This window comes from Thermobia domestica, chromosome 4, assembly GCF_964235325.1.
Source record: "Thermobia domestica chromosome 4, izTheDome1.hap1.1, whole genome shotgun sequence".
In the NCBI taxonomy this organism is placed as follows: Eukaryota; Metazoa; Arthropoda; class Insecta; order Zygentoma; family Lepismatidae; genus Thermobia; species Thermobia domestica.
The window spans coordinates 295,243,720-295,263,768 of record NC_137457.1 but is presented as its reverse complement, the minus strand read 5'-3'; the positions used below and the strand labels follow the sequence as shown (position 1 = coordinate 295,263,768).

At 33.3% G+C, this 20,049-nt stretch overlaps 1 protein-coding gene across 5 annotated transcripts in view; it reads left to right on the top strand.

Moving 5' to 3' along the window:
- Positions 1-19,742, top strand: part of LOC145684204 (oxysterol-binding protein-related protein 2) — a 264,438-nt gene extending 244,696 nt beyond the window's left edge. For all 5 annotated transcript variants that reach the window (XM_081756261.1, XM_081756258.1, XM_081756259.1 and 2 more), the window contains 2 exons: positions 156-290; positions 13,228-19,742. In XM_081756261.1, coding sequence (XP_081612387.1) covers positions 156-290; positions 13,228-13,330 — 238 coding nt within the window. In that variant the 3' untranslated portion in view covers positions 13,331-19,742. The remainder of the gene's footprint in view (positions 1-155; positions 291-13,227) is intronic.
- The last annotated feature ends 307 nt before the right edge of the window (positions 19,743-20,049 follow it).

The window sequence follows — 20,049 nt, the reverse complement described above, 5'->3', positions numbered from 1 at the left end:
AGCTTGAAATATTTATAAAGGCTCGATGCCGTCCATATCCTCTATTTCATAATTTCATTATTATTATTATTATTATTATTATTATTATTATTATTATTATTATTATTATTATTATTATTATTATTATTATTATTATTATTATATTTTAATTACAGGCTGAGGCCAGATATTCGAAAACTTGAAGAAGGTGATATCGACGGAGCAGCTGCCGAGAAAAATCGCCTGGAAGAGAAACAACGAGACGCACGAAAATTGCGGAAAAATAAGAAGAATAATGAGTGGAGCCCAAGGTAAGAAGCATTTACCATCAGAATTCATCTACCTAGTTTACTTACAAATCTATCAAACTTCGGAAGTTGTGATGTAAAAATTACTAGTGTTATAATTATGTTTTAAAGCTTAAAAAAAAAAAAAAAATAACAGTAAATACTAATTTTGAATATTTATTAATACTTGTTTGTGTAGAAGGTATGTTTCCACATAGAATTTTCATCGTAATTCTTAAAATATTGTTAAGAAAACAGAAAAAGAAGAAGGAGCGAGAAGTAAAGAGTGAAAAAAGCAAGGAAAGAATGGAAATGATTAAAGATATAGTTTCGTTAATGTATCCAGGTATTTTTCCAAGTTACTGACTTATACTTCTAAATGTATGTTGCAAAGCTAACGTATTCTTATCCTTTCTTCTAAAGTAACGATGAAGATGCCAATAATGTTGAACCAGTTCCCGAAAGTACACTCATACGTACCTGAAACTGTCTCACATTTTTCAATTTTTATGGATCTTTCTTTATTAGAATGAAAAAAAAAAAATAACATTAGATATCAGTAGCAAATACTCGTTCTCACACGGGGAGAATACGTTTCATTTTGGACATAAAAGACTGAGGATTTAAACGACACCGAAAGAGTCACTGTTCGTCTCAGCGACCCCGAAAATTATGGATTCAACATTAATATCGGTCATTTTCAATCATTTTGATATATCTCCCCCTTCCTCAAGTTTCGGGCTGAATTTAGATTTAAACGGCATAGGAAATGTCACTGTTCATCTCAGCGACCCCGAAAACTATGGATTCGGCACTAATATCGATCATTTTTAAATATCTCTCCTTTCCCCCTCCTGTAAGTTACGTCGTCAAAGTGAAATGATAAAAAAAAACATCCCAGACCAGAACCTTATCTATGTTGCAAATTTGATCGGGATCGGTTGGGTGGTTCAAGAGTTATTAAGTTTTATTTATTTTTATATATCTCCCCTCTCCCCCTTCCCTACGTTGCACCGTCAAAATGAAGTCATAAAAACCATCCCAGGCCCCAACCTCATCTATGTTGAACATTTGCTCGAGATCGGGCCGGTGGTTCAAGCGGTACGATGTCACAAACATAGTGACCTTCATTTTCTATGCATAATTTGATTCCGTATCATGGTTATTTTTACAGATGTTTCGGGGAAAGGAAGTACACCATTGTCGTAATATACGTGTGCGTTAGTAACAAAGTAATAATGAACATAGAGAAATCTGGAGATATTGATTAAAAAAATAAAGTATATTCAATTGTATTCCGAATGAGACAATTATGTTTGCCCTTGATATGCTATAACTAGACGACTCCCAAAATTATACGTGCCACCGGTCGGGATATCGTGAGTTAGAACATAACATATTTTGTAATGTAAAAGCTATTAGCTGGCAGAATAGTTTGAATCGGATCATTTGTTCGTAAACGGTTGTGTATATGGAAAACTCGACGAACACGTAACTCATCATTTTCAAGGGCACACTTTTTGGGATAAAAATGTTTGCCCCAGGGATCCAGACGGGGTCCAACTCAAAAGTTTCAAATGGCAAAGGGGATTCAGTAGCACATCGTTTGAAAGCTGTTGTGAAATGAAACAAGATGGAGCAAGTCTTTACTCTCTACGACGGCGGTGGGTCAAAATGTAAACAAAAACTTAATTGAAAAGTCCATGGCCACTCTTATAAATCGGAAATTGTGAGACAAATGTGGAAACGGGAAAGCACGTGTAGCATTATTTTTAAAGTAAAAATATCTTGTCCCATAAACAAGTCTTCACTCTCTACGATAACCCTGTTCAAAATGACAAAGTCAAAATGTAAACACAAACTTAATTGAAAACTCTATGGCTACCATGAATCCAAGATGGCCGCTTAACACCTATGTCAAAAGGTTTAGGCACTTCAAACTGCTGAAGCTAGGAAAACCAAATTTGGCATGAATGTTGATCAGTAAGCGTAGGTGACGAAAAGTTATGAAATGTTTAAAAACGCGACATCTTGAGTTCAAAATGCCGCACTACGTATCACACGCATGTCCAGCTCAAACCACTGGAGCTGGAGAAGCAAAATGTGGTATTTACATGTATTATCAATATTAGATACCCACAAAAAGTCAAAGACTTATCATCTGTAATCCAATATGGCTGCCATCGTGAAAAATGCGTTTGTATATAAATGCTGACAATTATGTTGCATCTGAAAATCACAGCTGACAATTATGTTGCATGTGAGCTCCTTCGTGACTAAGCGGTTAGCGTACGCGCTTTTGGCATGGGAGACCCAGGTTCGATTCCCGGCGGGAGCTCATGTGGTTCGGAATCTACGTTAATCAGTAGGTCCCGTCTCATATAACCTCGCTGCTAAAAGGGACATTAAACTCAAAATTAATTCAACTCAACAATTATGTTGCATCTTCATTCATTCGATCCGTTGAAATAAAGAGATCTACAAGTGACCCCAACGAAGTACAGAACCTGTTGCCACCAGGTAGCAGCTCTAACCGCCGCAGCAGACGATTGGAAGCATCGTAGAAAGGGGACTACTATTGTTTATTTAATTACCATTTCGATTATTTCTTATTTTTTGTTATTCCCTCTTTCATTTGCTAGTCCCTCACTGTGAACTCATATTCTTTCATTTCATAATAGCATTCAAACGATGCGCTACTTAAACCTATGGGGCGGTATTTAGAGAGAATTCGTTAATGAAGGTTTTGTCACTGACTAGTTAGTGGCATACTAGCTCTATACTAAGGAATTTGTACTTTTTGGTATTCAGAGTCTACTTTGAATACAACTAAAAAGTTGATTTGGGTATGATTAACTAATATAACATCAATGCATCGGGTGAGAAAAATAAATGTGGCAACTACGGGAAAGAAGATGTGCGCATGCGTAGTCTGTAAACATGAAAACATGAAATCCGAAATCAGAAATGTGTTGCACAGGCTAAACCGTGGCTAAAAGAGTATCCTCTGCTCTAGATTAATTAATCACATGTAATTAACTTCGTCAACTACTACATCCTAATCAGAAACTCTGAATATACTTTTGATAACCATCCGTTAGTCAAATCCGTAGTAGATGATTAATCAGACTTCAAAACGACTCTGCATAAGGCCCATGGTGTTTTATAAAATACACACATTTCTCTTTCAGTATTATACGTTGCTTTTGGATTTACTCAGTAAAATTCAAGAAAATTGTAGGACATGAAGTCCTGAATTGTAAGCTATATACAGTAATGTATTATTATTATTATTATTATTATTATTATTATTATTATTATTATTATTATTATTATTATTATTATTATTTTACAGGTGTATGTGGAACTTTAACTGTTTCGGCAGTTAGCATTTTGTTTCGTGAATCCTTATTAACATCAGTTGCTTAATATTTTGTATTTTATAACTAAAGATTAAACGTTTTAAAATGTCAATATCCTCTTTTATCTTTCGCAGTATTTAAGTGTGAAGAGAAATGTTTAGTTCAAGGAATAGGGTTGACAATTTAACTTCTTATATTTAATTAACGATATAGACATCTTTCGGGAATTTGCCGGGCCTGAGAAGATGCCAATTAATTGTATAAAGGCCCTCAGCGCCCATGGCCTGCAAATTACAAAGGGGAAAGGAATCTGAGGAAGATACCATTAAGGTAAACAACCGTCGAAGCATCCTTTTCATAGAGGGATTTATTCCAGGGCGCTGTTCCCCTTCCCTCTGTTGCCCCTAAGTAATCTTAACAGCCAAGTTACAAACTAGCATATTTACAAGAAATTCATGCTAGTTCTCATGTACTGTTCAGAGTATTCATTGCTAGTAACGTTTTTAGCCCCGACGCCACTAGAAAAAAAAATCGGGGAATAATTATACGAGTACTTACGTAAATCCATTCAAGGCTAGCCACAATAACAAGAGAAACTTAATTCTTAGTAACGGTTTAAGTGTTGAGATTTTAAATAGGATTTTATGAGTTAACAATGATCGACTTTAAATTGTTAAAAATTATGGATAATGAAAAAAATCTTTCTAACATCTAATTTTCATTTAAATAAACTTGAGACCCTAGATTTCTAAAAAAAAAAACTTTGTTTACAATTTCTTTAACGTGATTGGAAAATGTTAGTTTGGTGTCAAAGGTGACCTCAAGGCAGGGGCGGATCCAGAATGGACTTCTGAGGGGGCGGTGGGTTGTAATACTGCTACTTAGAGCTACTTTTAACAGCTCCAAACTCTGGAATCGGTTTTATTTATATATATAAAATAAGAAAATTTCCCCTTCTGGGGGGGGGGGACGATCGCCCCCCTGGATCCGCCACTGCCTTAAGTTCCTTAAACTCTTCGATTCTTTTAATATTAACATTGCCAATGCAATAGTTATTTTTTAGAGGTATGTTCTTTCACGAGTATGGCAACATTTATTTCGTTTCATAGAGATACCAAGTCATTGATTTACTAACACATCTTCCGAGGTTTAGATCACCTGCATCATAGTAGGCTGAATGAGGGTCCGTCAAGGCTCAAACCTGACCGAGTTTAATTTTTAATTTTAATTATTGATATTCCCAATTTCTTGCAAAATCCATAATGTCAATTACTCTGTATCTCGACAAAATGAATATAAATGTTGTTTCCAAATGGTGTCGACTCAATGATCTAAACTTTAATGTAAATACATGTTTTATAATGTCATACTCGCGTAAGAACACACCTAACAAATATTAAATATTAAAAAGATAGAAGAGTTTAAACACCTCGGGGTCACCGTTAACACCAAACTAACATTTTCCAATCACGTTAAAAACTGTGAGAAAAGCTTATAGAAACCCGGGGTATAGGATATGAACTGGAAGGAATTCATGAAACAAGACACATTTAAAACAATATATAACGCAATCATTAACCCCTTGTCTTCGAAACCTTTAAGTTGGATCCCACCTGGGGCCCTGCGAGAGTCCTGGGACAAGACATTTTTACTTTCAATCGTTGTACTTTGAAAATGTCGCACATGCTTTCCTGTTTTCACCTTTGTCTCGCCGTTTCCGATTTATAAGAGTGGCCATCGACTTTTCAATTAAGTTTTTGTTTACATTTTTTATCTGTCATTTTGCACGGGCTTATCGTAGAGAGCCAAGACTTGTTCCATCTTCTTTCATTTAACAACAACTTTCAAACGATGTGCTACTTAACACACCTTGCCATTTGAAAACTTTGAGTTGGACCTTACCTGGAACCCTGTGGAAGCCCTGGGACAAGATATTTTTACTTTAAATTGTTGTACTTTGATAATAATGCCACACGTTCTTTCCTGTTTCCACATTTGTCTCACAATTTCCGATTTATAAGAGTGGCCATGGACTTTTCAATTAAGTTTTTGTTTACATTTTGGTCCGCCGCCATTTTGCATAGGGTTGTTGTAGAGAGTAGAGACTTGCTCCATCTAGTTTCATTTCACAACAGCTTTCAAACGACGTGCTACTTAACCCCTTGCCATTTGAAAGTTTGAGTTGGATCTCGTCTGGGACCCTGCGGGAGACCCTGGAGCAAACTTTTTTTTTTAACTCCAAAATGTGTGCCCTTGAAAATTATGGGGTACGTGTTAGTCGAGTTTTCCATCTACCCAACCGTTTCCGAAAAAGTGACCGGTTCAAACTATTCTGCCAGCTAATAGCTTTTACATTACAAAATATATTCTAACTCACGATATCCCACCCGGTGGCACATATAACTTTGGGATTCGTATAGTTAGAGCATGTCAACTGCAAACACAATTGTCTCTTTCGGATAGCAGCGGAGCCAGTTCGTGACTTTTCCTTGTAAGAATCTGGTTTGATACGCTTCAGTTGTATATGGAGAATGGAAGGAGGTATCAAGAAGCTGTCTTTGCAGACGGAATTAGCAACTTTAGTTGCGCCCATTGCTTGAATTTCAAATGTGAAGTAATTCAAGTAGAATTGAAGTAGTACTGTGTAAGGCAGAGATAGGTATTTACTGACGGGTTGTGAAGTACTTAAAGTGTATTCAGTTTTCACGAGATTACGCTGTTGCATGGTAATGATATATTAGTGCCTACTTCTCTGATGATGAGATGTGAAATGAAATGAGAAAATGAAATGAAATCCTTGAGTTTTACCTTCCACAGTTATGCCGGTTAGGCTAAAGGAGACGGTGATGATGGGTAATGAATGAAATGGTGGAATGAAGAAAGTGGGAGAAAACGGGAGAACCCCGAGAAAACCCACGCACACGGTGTTTGTCCACTACAAAGTTCACTTGGCGGGGCTGGGATTGAACCCGGGACCCCTAGTACCAGAGGTGAACGCTCTACCACTGAGCCACCGCGGCCCTGATGAGATGTGAAGTAAGTAAAGCTCGGGTAATGACAGTGATATACTGCGGGTGCTGGTGAATATCGGTATGAGAAGTTATTCTCTGTATTATCAGGCGTATTCTGAGTATTCATTCTATCAATGGTCTGTGCTCAGGGCATTGAGTTTCAATGTGAAGAAGTTCAAGTGCACATAGGTAATGGCGGGTTATATTTGTGGCGGTGGAGTCATAAATGATAAGGTACCCATCGTACTAAAACCTGAGGTTCACCCAAGAGAGGTAATTTCCCCATCAGTCTAATGGCCAGAGTATGCGCCTTTAGTATACGATGTCCTGGGTTTGATTCACGGTGGGAGAGCCTTGAAATTGAAATGCATCAAGCTGGTTCAGATTCCACCTTAAACTGTAGGCCACATGTTATATAGCCTCGGTGCTGAAAAGGGACGCTAAACTTCAACTAACCAAAAAAGTTGCTCTGTTTCATCACCTCAGCCATATGTATGTACGAGGTTAAATCAAAAATTATCCGCAATTTTGTGACATAACTTTCTTACATTGTCCATACCGACCTCTATCCTCGTGTATTTTATTGTTATGCTGTTGTGGTCATGCTATGAAAGGTTGATCCTAATTCCTCCTTTGTCTTCCTTTTATTGTTGATAGATCATGGCCGCTGCATTAAAAGTTTGTATTGTATTGTATTGTATTTATTTACTCCATTTGAAAACAAGATACATTTGGTATTTGAAGGGTTCAGACAGTCCTCTTTCTTACAGTAAATACACTTAGAAAAAGAAATATGTTACTACTATTTAATATACATTATTGTAAAGATAATCTGCTACGCTGTAATATACTTTATCCACCAGGAATCTCTTGAGTTTCTTTTTAAAAACATTTATATTTTCTTCATTTTTTATTTCTCTGGGCAGCTTATTGTAAATTTGTACTCCCATATGGCTTGGGCCTTCCTGTACTAATGTTAGTGTTGTAAAATATTGTCTTCTTTCATTTTGTTGTCTGGTATTATATACGTGATTTATTTGGGTTCCATCTTTCAGTTTAGCTGCATAGATTGCAGTTTCATATACATAAATAGATGGTAGGGTAAGGATGTGGTGCTGTTTAAATTTTTCTTTGCATGATGTTCTCATGTGTAGACCAAATATTATCCGTATTGCTTGCTTCTGTTTCATGAAGACTGCTTTGCTGCTTGAAGATTTGCCCCAGAAAATGATGCCGTAATTTAGTATAGGGTGTATAAGCCCGTAGTATACTTGGATCAAAGCTTTAGTATTTAACGTTTCTTTTAGTATCCTGAATGCATAAAGTCTGGAATTTAATTTTACTATTATTTCTTTAACGTGGGTTTCCCAAGTTAGATTTTCATTTATATGTAATCCTAAAAATTTAATTTCATGGGTGAAATCTAGTTTTAGATTGGTCAATTTATTTTTGGTTTCTTTTATTTTCGTGTTTTGTTTTGTGTGAAAAAGTAGGTATTTTGTTTTTGTGTTGTTTATGCATAAGCAGTTACTTTCGAACCATTTTTTGGCTTGATCCAATACTCTACATGTGTTCTTCCTTAGCTCACTTACGGTTTTACCCTCTACAATTACGCTTGTGTCATCTGCATATAAAATTACTTCAAAATTCTTCAATATTCCAGGAAAACCATTTATATACAGTAGAAATAGGATTGGACCTAATATTGAGCCCTGAGGCACGCCGTTGCGGACTTGTCTTGGGTTTGATAAATATGTTTTTACATTCCCATTTTGTATGTGGGAGACTTCAACTGCTTGCGTCCTCCCCTGTAAATAGGTTTCCATCAGCTGTAGCACTTTCCCCCTTATGCCATAATGCTCAAGTTTTCGTAAGAGTATTTTGTGGTTAACTAGATCGAAAGCTTTGCTTAAATCATAGAAAATGCCTAAGATTAGTATTTTATCATTTAGCCCTTTTAGTATGTTTTTTATAAGCGTATATGTTGCCGTAGTTGTGTTTTTTCTAGTTACAAAACCGTGTTGTTCATGGCATAGTATCTGCTGTTTGTTCAAGAAATTTATTAGTCTCTTTTTAATTAGTTTCTCAAATATTTTATTTATTGGGTGTAAGAGTGATATCGGTCTGTAATTTTGTATCAATGTTCTGTCTCCCTGTTTAAAGATTGGTTTTATTTTAGCTTCTTTTAATTTTGTTGGATATTTTCCTGTATTGAGACTTTCATTAAATAGGTATGTGAGTATAGGTACTAAATTCTGGCTGTTCTGCTTGATTATTTCAATTGGAATTTCGTCGCTTGTAGCTTTATTTGGGTTTAATCTATTTATTTCATAAAATACCTCATGTTCTATTATCGGCATGAGGAACATAGTTTTGCATGTCCTAGGTTTAAAATTTCTTAATAGTTCAATAGCCTTTTCGCTATCTTGCGTCTTATTCGTTAATTTATCTGCAATATCGATAAAGTAATCATTAAATATTTCTGCTATTTGGTCAGGATTCGTGATCTGTATCTGATTGACGTAAAGACTAATATTGTTTTGTGTACGTTTATTTTCCCTTCGTGTATTTTGATTAACTATCTTCCACAATGTTTTTGTTTTGTTATTTTATTTATTTATTTATTGAACAATTTCCCAGATACAGTATAACTTTGCCATTTTACACAGGGACATGCTAACAAAAGAAAGAAAAAAAAACAAGACAACAATAACAACAACATAGAAAAAAAAAGAGTGTAAAAGTAAAACTATTCCGTCAAAGCTCGTTTAATTGCTCTTTCAAACACTGGGTAGCTCGAAAAAATGTCCACATCAGTTGTTACTTGATTATAACTGTTTGGTATTCTATAAAAAAGAGACCTCTGTATAACAGCCAACCTAGGACGGGCAAGATGGAATAGGTGGGTATTCCGAGTAATGCGGGAAGGGACACGTAAGGATAGTTCCTGAAGTAATATTTCCGATCTTAAGGTTCCATTAACTATTTTATGTAGATATTTCAGGTCAGAGATAATTCTGCGTACTTCAGGAGTCTGAATATTAAGATGTCGCAAGAGCTCCTTCTTAGATAATATTCGAAGTGCAGGAACACGAAATCGGACTATAGCAATGAAGAAATTGAGAACAGAATCAAGTCTGGAGAGATGTGTAGGTGCTGCCATGGCCCATATGGGAGAGCAGTATTCGATCTTGGGCGCTATTAAAGTCTTATAAAAAGTTGCTAATGAAGAAACAGTGCGTAGTTCGGTGAATCGATAAAGAAGTCCCAACATGCGCATTGAATTCTTTAGTATTGAGGAGATGTGGTCAGAGAAGGTGAGTTTTGAATCAAAGATGACACCAAGATCGTTATGACTAGCAGAATGTGTGATAGGGGAATCGTTGATATGGTATGTGGAAGGAACAGGAGACTTTTTCAAAGTAATAGTAATACTGTCACATTTCTTACTGTTGAGTTTCAAGTGCCACATTTCACACCAGCCTGTAAAATAATTTATGTCTTCCTGTAGAGCAATTGTGTCATGGAGACACGATATTTCTCTGTATAACTTACAATCGTCAGCAAAAAGCAGAAGGCCACTAGGTTGAGCTGATAAGTGCGTGTAGAGATCATCCATATACAGGACAAACAGTAGAGGCCCAAGTACACTCCCCTGAGGCACCCCTGAGATCACGGGTTGGGGGTTAGAAGTCGCCCCTGAAAGAACAACTCTCTGTTTACGGTCCTTCAAGTAGCTTGTGATTAGAGAGAGAAATTTGCCATGTACATTAAATCTATTGGAGAGTTTATGAAGAAGATGAATGTGACTGACAGAATCAAAGGCCTTCGAGAGATCAAAGTAGATAACATCTAATTGAGTATTGTTATTCATACATTTATTTGCTGTCATTATTTTGTTTGTGTAGTAACCTTGTCTAATATTACGTAATTTTCTTTTGTATTGATTTATAAATACTTTATTTAGTGTTTTATTTAGTGTAGTATTTCCTGTTTGTTGGGAGTTTTTCAGTAAACGTCTTTTTATTTTGCTGAGTTCCCTAACTTCTGGTGTCACCCAACATTTTTTAGTTTTTTTGTATTATTTTTTATTATTATTTTCGGGAAGGATACGTCAAAAATACAGTGAATACGATCAAAAAAGGCGTTATATTTTTCGTCAGTTGTGGATTTGTTATACACGTCCACCCATGTTTCGTTTGTTACTAATCTCGTAAATTTCTCTTTATGTCTTAGCCTGTAGTTTCTGATTGTGCGTGTTTTGTGAGTATTGTCAATTTTTTGTTGTGTTTCTATGTACATCATCTGGCATGTGTGATCAGATAGCCCATCAATTATATCATATTTGATGTCATCTTTTACATTAGTAAACACATTGTCAATAGCCGTTTTTGAGTGCGTGGTTATTCTAGTGGGTTTATTTATGATGTATGTTATGTTATACATGTTTAGAAGTGTAATTGCGCGTTCTTTTTCTGAGGAGTTTTTTAGGAAATCTATGTTGAAATCTCCGCATATTATAATTTTTTTCTTATGTATATTCCGTATGCCCTCTAGAAACATTTTGAGTGAATTAAAGAAGGTGTCAAGAGATCCACGTTGGATACGATATACTACAGCAATTATTAAATTTAACTTTTCTATAGTAATGACTGCACTTTCATAAGCGAACTCGGTACTTCGCATGTCTATTTTTTTAACATCTTGTGTCAAGTTTTCTTCGACTAGGATTACTAATCCTCCCCTGCTGTTTATTTCCCTACAGAAGTGACTAACTATTTCATAGTTTTGAATTTTTATTTGTTCAATATTTTCTGTTGTTAACCAATGTTCGGTCAGGCACACGATTTGCGGTTGTTTGTCTATTGTATGTAAGAATGCTTCAAGGCCAGTTATTTTTGATGTCAACCCTTGGATATTCTGGTGCATTAATGTCACAATGGGTTGTACCAAAGAGGAAGAACAAGCAGTGATCCGGTTTTTGTGGTCGGGAGGTGTAACACAGACCGCAATCCATCAAAGGTTTTCGGCACAATAGTCAATAATCACTCGTCTGTCTAGCAGAACCACGTCACGTGACGTCTGTGACTTGTCCCGCCCACCTAACGAATTTTTATTTTTCTTATCTACATCGTTAATTTATCGTTAGTTTACGTTAGTTTGCTAAAATTATCGTTAGTTTCGAAAAATAACGATTTTATTCTAGAAATAAAGTTTCCCGCCAACCGTGAATTAGCCCGCCCATATTGAATTCTCATAAAATTCCAACTCATATCGTTAGTTTATCGTTAGTTTACGTTAGTTTTGCTAAAATTAACGTTTGTTTTGCAAAAATAACGATTTTGTTCGAGAAATAAGGTTTCCCGCCAAATGTAAAGTTAGCCCGCCCATAAAGAATTATATATAAATTTCCATCTCACATCGTTAGTTTATCGTTAGTTTATGTTAGTTTTACTTTCCTTAGGCACATACTGGACACATTTCAGTGTACCTGACGGAACATGATAGGCATATGCCTGCTATGTAATTGTGCTGTTAGGGTTTACATTTGGCGGGAATCCTTATTTATCGAATAAAATCGTTATTTTTGTAAAACAAACCTTAATTTTAGCAAAACTAACGTAAACTAACGATATGAGTTGAAATTTTATGAGAATTCAATATGGGCGGGCTAATTCACAGTTGGCTGGAAACTATTTCTAGAATAAAATCGTTATTTTTGCGAAACTAACGATAGTTCTAGCAAAACTAACGTAAACTAACGATAAACTAACGATGTGATATGAAAAACTTTTGAAATTCGTTTGTGGGCGAAGAAGCGTGAAGTTGTCCTGCCCATTTATTTGTTGAATAAAAATTTTATTTTTTTCGAAACTAACGATAATTTTAGCAAAACTAACGTAAACTAACGATAAACTAACGATGTAGATAAGAAAAACAAAAATTCGTTAGGTGGGCGGGACAACTTCACAGTCGTCGTCACTTGCACGCTCAATGTTGTCATCATTTGTGACCGTAGATAACCGTCCGGCTTCTTCCTTTTAACACTTGTGCAACCATTTTAGACTTTTTCAATTCATTCGTAGACACTCCATTGGAGCAACTGTTCTCGTATTGTGCCAAAAGTCGTTGATGGATTGCAGCCCCTGATACATCTTTCGACTACAAAACCGGATTACTGCTCGTTGTTCCTCTTTGGTGCAAACTTCTAATGGAGCGGTCATGATCTATCTGCAACAAAAGAGAGACAAATGAAGGAATTAGGAACAAACTTTTATAGCATGACCATAACAGCATAACAATAAGATACACGAGGACAGAGGTCAGCATGAACTATGTAAAAAGAGTTATGTCAAAATTGCGAATAACTTTTGACTTACCTCCGTATGTTCAATTTTACCTGTAAATTTATCTTATTTCTTATTAAATGAAGTTGGCCACAATGATCTGTAACTCAGATCGGCTTGTTCTTACAATAATTTCCTCACAAACTGTGTAACTTTAAATTGTGCTTTAGGTACTAAAAATAATGTTTACACTGTGTTATAAACTAAAACTAATACGTTTTGTGGTTATGTGATGTTTTAGGTGGTTCTGTCAGGGAACAAATCCGTATACACGGCAGGAGGACTGGCTGTATAGTGGAGGTTACTGGGATCGTAACTTCACAGATATTCCTGACATATTCTGAATGACATATCTGTATCAATCTACTGAAATGAAGACATGAGTAGAATTAAAAATGATGTTGATATGGTGTCCTAGACCTATAAATATTTGTCCTAGTTGTCAAAAAAAAAATGTAACAACGTACATATTGACTGAAATTATCACAAAAAATTCTTATATATAGAAAAAATTATTTAAGAAACATTTCTCTAATTTATACAATTATTGTACTGTATTGAATATCACAGAATTTTGTACAAATTGATCGCCCTGAAAAAAAAATCTATTTTATAATATGAAGTTGAAATTGAAAAAAATATCTGCTCTTCTATTTTTTAGTATCACCAATCTCTTTGAGTGCATGCATGGCTGAGATTATTATGCATGTTGAATAAATTTTAGTATAATGATAGAGATAATGTGCATTTACAGTAGGGAAGTATAAAAAGAAATTGTATTTCTTTGAGGTAAAAAAAAAACTAAGTGATTCAGGTATTGTTTTTTTCCTAGTTTTTAATATAATATGTACAAAGGTACATGTACAGGCTTGCTTTTTTATATTGTTTTAAATTATTATTTAACACTTCATTACATTCCAGCTTTATACAAGGTGTTCCGTGGTGTATTTAAACGACATTGCATGTAATCTTTTTTACATTAATGTAAGACCAAAATTTATTCTGCAATTCGTTGAAGCATGCCCAAAGTTACGGAAGTAGGAGTTATAACGTAAGTTTAATACTAGCAAGAACTACTGTAATAATGCCTCGAAACGTTTGTGAGGGATTATGTTGTGGCAATGATTCCACTGAAAATTGTCCTACTTCGTAGGTTTTTACTATTCACTAAGATGGTATAGTGTTCTACAACTACAATCACTTTGTTGCTATTATATTACTCCCTCTGTCCCCCCCTTCCCCCGGGAATTTGTTAATTAGATCTTTAGTCTCTAAATGGTAATTTCCACGGACATATCTAGTAAATACTATTGTACTAAGAAGCCACAGCAGGAAATAATAATATTGTTTTCTTATATATATATATATATATATATATTTTCCGGAGTTAAAAAAAGAAATAAAAAATGTGCTATATTTGCTTAGACATTTTAGTTAAAATAGTTTGTTTATGCCTACTTCAAAGTAAAGTCAATTACCCAGAATGCTAAGTAAAACAAAGTTGGAGAACTTCTGAAAAATTTCCTTAAGATATAAGAACACGATTTTTATTAATGAACATAACGAGATTTTTTTTTGTTTGTTTTACGATTTATATTATGTAACTACATCTTAAGCTTCAAATATGTAATGTCAAATGTACGTAGTTATATATCGACTTCAGGATTTCACAGTTTTAACTCTATAACCAATCGTTGTCCACCAAGATTTTTTTTTTTTTTTTTTTTTTTTTAACGTAGATTGGTTTAAGGACTATCCGTCAGTCAATAACTTTTGTTAAAATACTGAATGATATTACCTAAGAGGCTTAATCACTGCAAAATTAAAATACCGCTAATTTTAGAGTAATTATGTGATATCTTCAAATAGATAAAAGATCATCGAAATGTGGAACAAGAGCGCACTAGACAATATTATTTTGCATTAGGTACCGTTATCGCGAGTCATCTAGTAGCTTTCCGTTTGCAGCCAATTAGAAACGCGAAAATAAATGCCGAGTTTCTAAATGGTTGGAAATCGAAAGCAGATAAGTGAGTCGTGATAACAGTACCTCATGTAAAATAATATTGTCTAGCAAGCTTTTGTTCCACTTTTCGATTATCTTTTATCAATTCGAAGATATCGTATAATTACTGTAAAATTAGCGGTATTTTAATTTCGCCGTGATGGGACCCTTTAATTAACAATTTTATAAAGCTTAATTGTTTAGATAAATGGATATCTCGTTATGCCTAGATATAGTAAGACATTTGGTAAAATGGCCAGTTATCTTAACGAAACATTAAACTGCATGTAATTACGTATTAATTTTAACAATTATTATAAAATTGATTATCTATATGCAAAACACCACAGAAAACCTTGTATAATTTTTCTGTAAAGACATTATCAAAACGTAATACTTAGCTAAAGCCAGTGCTGTATATGATTTTGTTTCTTTAAAAAAGAAATATAAATGTAAGCAAAAATTCATTGTTTATTTAGTAAATGTACAAAATGCTGTCGGTCTTTCATACGTCTATTAGTGACAATTGTAAATGAATTATTATGTCTATGTAAAAAAGCTGGGCTTCGTTATGTGCTGAAAGTGTATTACAGTTTCTCTGTAGTTGCAGAGGAGTATATATATAAAAATTTGAATTATTTTATAGCCTGTGATAGATGATCTACTGTTATTATTATTATCTACATCTTTATTATTTAAGTATTAATGTTAGTACAGCGAAATATAATTTGCATTTGTTACTATATTGTGATTTAAGCGAAATGTCGGTACTAATCATTAAATATTGTTATTTTGTATTTATTCTATAGCATTACTAAAGCAATGCTTGATTTTTTTTTTTAATTTCGATTACAAACTGAGAATTTTTCTCTTTTAATGCGTAATATTTGTGAACTTTTCTTTATATTACAATTTCTACTTCTTTTTTTATGGTTCCAATTACTTTTTAAAGTCAATCCTAATGATACGATCACGGCAAATAAAAGAAAAGGGAAAAAATTACTCACTGCAAAATGCAGTACTATTGTGACCAAAAGCTGTAGACCAATTTTGTATCTAGTGTTAAGAGTTTCTCTAAAATGGTTGTAAATTGCAGTGGTTGTGGTATTTAAATATTGCATTTTTACTATAACAAGTTTTATTCAATACACATATACGTGTTTTTAGGGTTTATTAATGCCGTGTATGTTTTTTTTTTTTTTTAACTGCCAGACAAACAAAAGAAACAAAAATTGTTCTTGGCACCATATATTTAGTGTTGTTGGTACAGACAGTACGTAATTATAGTAACTTACCGTTAAGATAGTTAAATACTAATTTGAATCCGTTGATAATTTGTATTCGTAAATATTTTCCGCCTTTTTTTTTTTTTTTCAAAGTGAAAGGTAACGTTAATGTTCTATTTCAGAAATTTCTTTATGTGGTAACTAGAATCTCTCTTAATAAGGTTAAACTTATGTAAGCACTTGTCCATGTCTGTTTCAACGACTGCTTTTGCTAATCTTCAGTACGAATCCTTTCGGGAATCATTTACCTTGCTTGGTAGACTCATGTTACCGGTAACATTCGTGCAGTGTAGAAAGATTATTATTATTATTATTATTATTATTATTATTATTATTATTATTATTATTATTATTATTATTATTATTATTCCTACTCCACGCACTCTATATTATGTTGCTTCCTTTTTCAGTTTTAGTTCAAATTCGGGGATGGTGAGCTTGCTCTTTGTTCATCTCCGCTCATAAATCTAAAAACATGATCTATAATACTAATACTAATACTAATACTAATACTAATAATAATAATAATACGCTCCCTATCTTATTTCGTCTGATTTTTAGTGTCCCCTTACAGATGATGTAACATATTTTAAAATAACTTGCCTCATAACACCTTCAACATTTCTTCTTAATCATTCCTGCATAGACATTTGAAAAATATATAGTACGTATATACGTAGTAGTGAAACTACAGACCTTTAAAGTTCATTTTTTCACGTTTCCGACATCCTGTAACTACGAAACTATGCACTTCCTATCACAGGTCTATACGAACTTTTTTTTCCTTATTTTGATGTGAGAAATCTATTCCCAAAATATTGTGACACCCTGTATACATTTTTGTAACACCCTGTATACATAATAAATTCGGTTTTACAGAACAATAAACACTGTAGATACATGCATATAATATAGATAAAATTAACCTTGAAACATTAACATTTCCTTTTAGTTTAAGGAAGGGAAAAAAAAGTAAAGCACTTCTTGTATAAATTTAATTTACGAAAAAATCAAATTTATGCCGGTATTTGACATTTTTTTAACACTCATTTAAAACACTTAAACACGTATATGTGTTAGAGTGAATTTGCTAATTTCAAATATTCTGTTTGGTATGCAGACTTTTATTTTTAGTCTTACGCGTATTTAAAAAAAAAATGAAGTAAAGTTACGACATGTTATTGTAAAGAATCGTTTTTCCCTCTTCTCCAGAGTGTACTATAGTGTATACTTAGTTGTATTTTTGGTGCTTTATACTTGTCCAATATATCTAGGTATAACTTTCAATTGACTCCTCGCATTTTTTCTGTTTCCTTCCATGACTAATGAAAGTACAATATCTTTTTAAGATATTATCAAGAAGAACGGACTTTGATTATTCAAAAATTAAAATATCAAATCAATCGGAATTTTGTAAATGAAAGAAAATTGTTAAAATGTAAATGGTCATGTTAGCTATACATAAAAATACATTTTTGTTATCATGTTTAAAATAAGAAATAGATATAATGTTCGCAAATTTCATATTGTGCTGATAGAATATGAAGATATAACTGAATTTTACTGTCTTCTTCTTTTCGTGAGCGTTCGTTATGCTCTAAAGAAGATGGGGGAAAACGAAATGGTAAATTTATTCGTAAAGTTTTATTTCTTTAAGCTTGTGTATTATTATCATTTGTGAAATTAAATGTATCTCAAAATTTACACAGCGAAAATTCAGCACTTAAAAAAGTTGTTATTGTTATTTGCCATTTAGTTATACTGAAAATGAGTTAATCATATAGAATTAGTATCATATATTGAGTAATGATTGGTCATTCTTGAGTTATGTTTATAAAGTTCTTTTTTCTGTCATGTTTTAATTTTACTTCTTAAGAAACTATATGTGAGAAACGCATGTAAATAAATCATATATATACACATGAAGTAAAATTTCAAGAATAATTAATTAGAATCATTGTCTATATATATATATATTTACAGAAAAATAAAAGAATAACCAAATAGTTATAAAAACAAATGAATTAACAAACTAGGGAAGCCGATAAAACAATTTACGTAACTATGTATTATTGTCAATATGCCATTTCCTCCATGTGATTTACCCAATGCTGTGTGGTATATGTATACAACATACATATATATAAATATAATTATATAATATATTGAATGCAGCGTGATATTTTAAAAAGCATAGATTAAGTGAATTTATTATTGTACGGAATGATAGACAAACCAACCAAACCCTGACCATAAATTATATTTTATGTGCAGAGTGTGTACATATGTGTAAAATAATGTAAATGTTTAAAAAAAAAAAGTCCATGTAAACAGTTGTACAGAAATAGATTAAAGAAAACGCTGAGTGTTGTTATGTGAGCTACTAGGTTGTAACAATAATAATAATAATAATAATAATAAATTACATGTTGTTCTACATTAATAGATAGTTAACTAATTTGCGACGATTATTTATTGTGATTTAAGAAAAGCTCAATCATCTTTTCAGACAAATGACACGTCTAATATGGTTGCCATCATATACTGGTGTCCCTGTACGTTTATCTTCGTTTTGCATTCAATAGTTTTATAGTAACTTTACTTCTATGTAAAAGTATTTGTAATATTTAAATAATTCATGTAGGTAATTATTGAGTATATGGACTTTCGGGGAAAAGTGGCCATTCTTTTATCTTAGATTACAAAAGTCAAAAAAATTAAAGTGAAAAAAAAAAGTATTAGTGATAGACATAGTCGTAAGAATGTTCACCGAACGGCATATTGTATTTGTTTATTTTTATTCAAAACATTGCAAAAAAAAAAAAAAAAAAATCGAATATACTAAAACTTTATTACACACTTTAAATATGTAGAATAAATGTATAATTGTAAATATTATGTTTTCGAAAAGTAATGTAAATAATGCGTTTACAAATTGATTGCAACATCAGCTACATGCAACTAAAAATAAAGGACATTTTGGAAACTAATCATTTTAGGATCATACACGAAATAAAGTCAGTTTCAGCAGTGTTTCTGTTACGAGAAAAGTTTCATGTATTGAGAACAACTGTGATCATTTTTTATACAAATAGTCTTCTTGATGGTAAGTTTGGCAGTCATAATTTCCTTGATGTCGTAAACATACATGGAACAGCATCCTTTGAACGTAAATTTCAGTTAGGCTTCAGAAAAAAAAAAGATGGCAGAAATAAGGGCGATGGTTGATAGTAAGGTTTCCTTTGGTAAGAGCTGTGTCATCAACGGAGCCAGGTCGTTTTGGTCTGTTATACACTATGAGATAAGTCCTAGGAAATATCTTATGATTTATCTGAGGAAAACTATTACGACATATCTCGTAGGAAATCCTATCTTTTTGCACCATACACGTAACTACACTGCACATTCTACTGATATTGATACCAGGCGCTATGTTGTTAAATTGCACACCTCTAAAAAAATAAAAATTAGAAGATGAATTAGCCAAACATACCTCATCAGTCCCTACATCACTCTTTATTTTGTCGAGTATTTTTGCTCTTTCACCCACATACGGTTGGCGGGGAGAAAACAAATTTGTTTTGCACTTTCTCTCACCTGATGTCGCGTAAATCGAACTCTTACGAATTTTCTTTCCGAAATAGAGCATCCTCTAAACAAGAGAAATCTCATAGAATCGTTCAGAACATAGGAAATAATATGCGATCTGATGGCATACATGTTGAAATTTTGACTCTAGGAAAAATCGTAAGAGATTTCCTAGGATCTATCC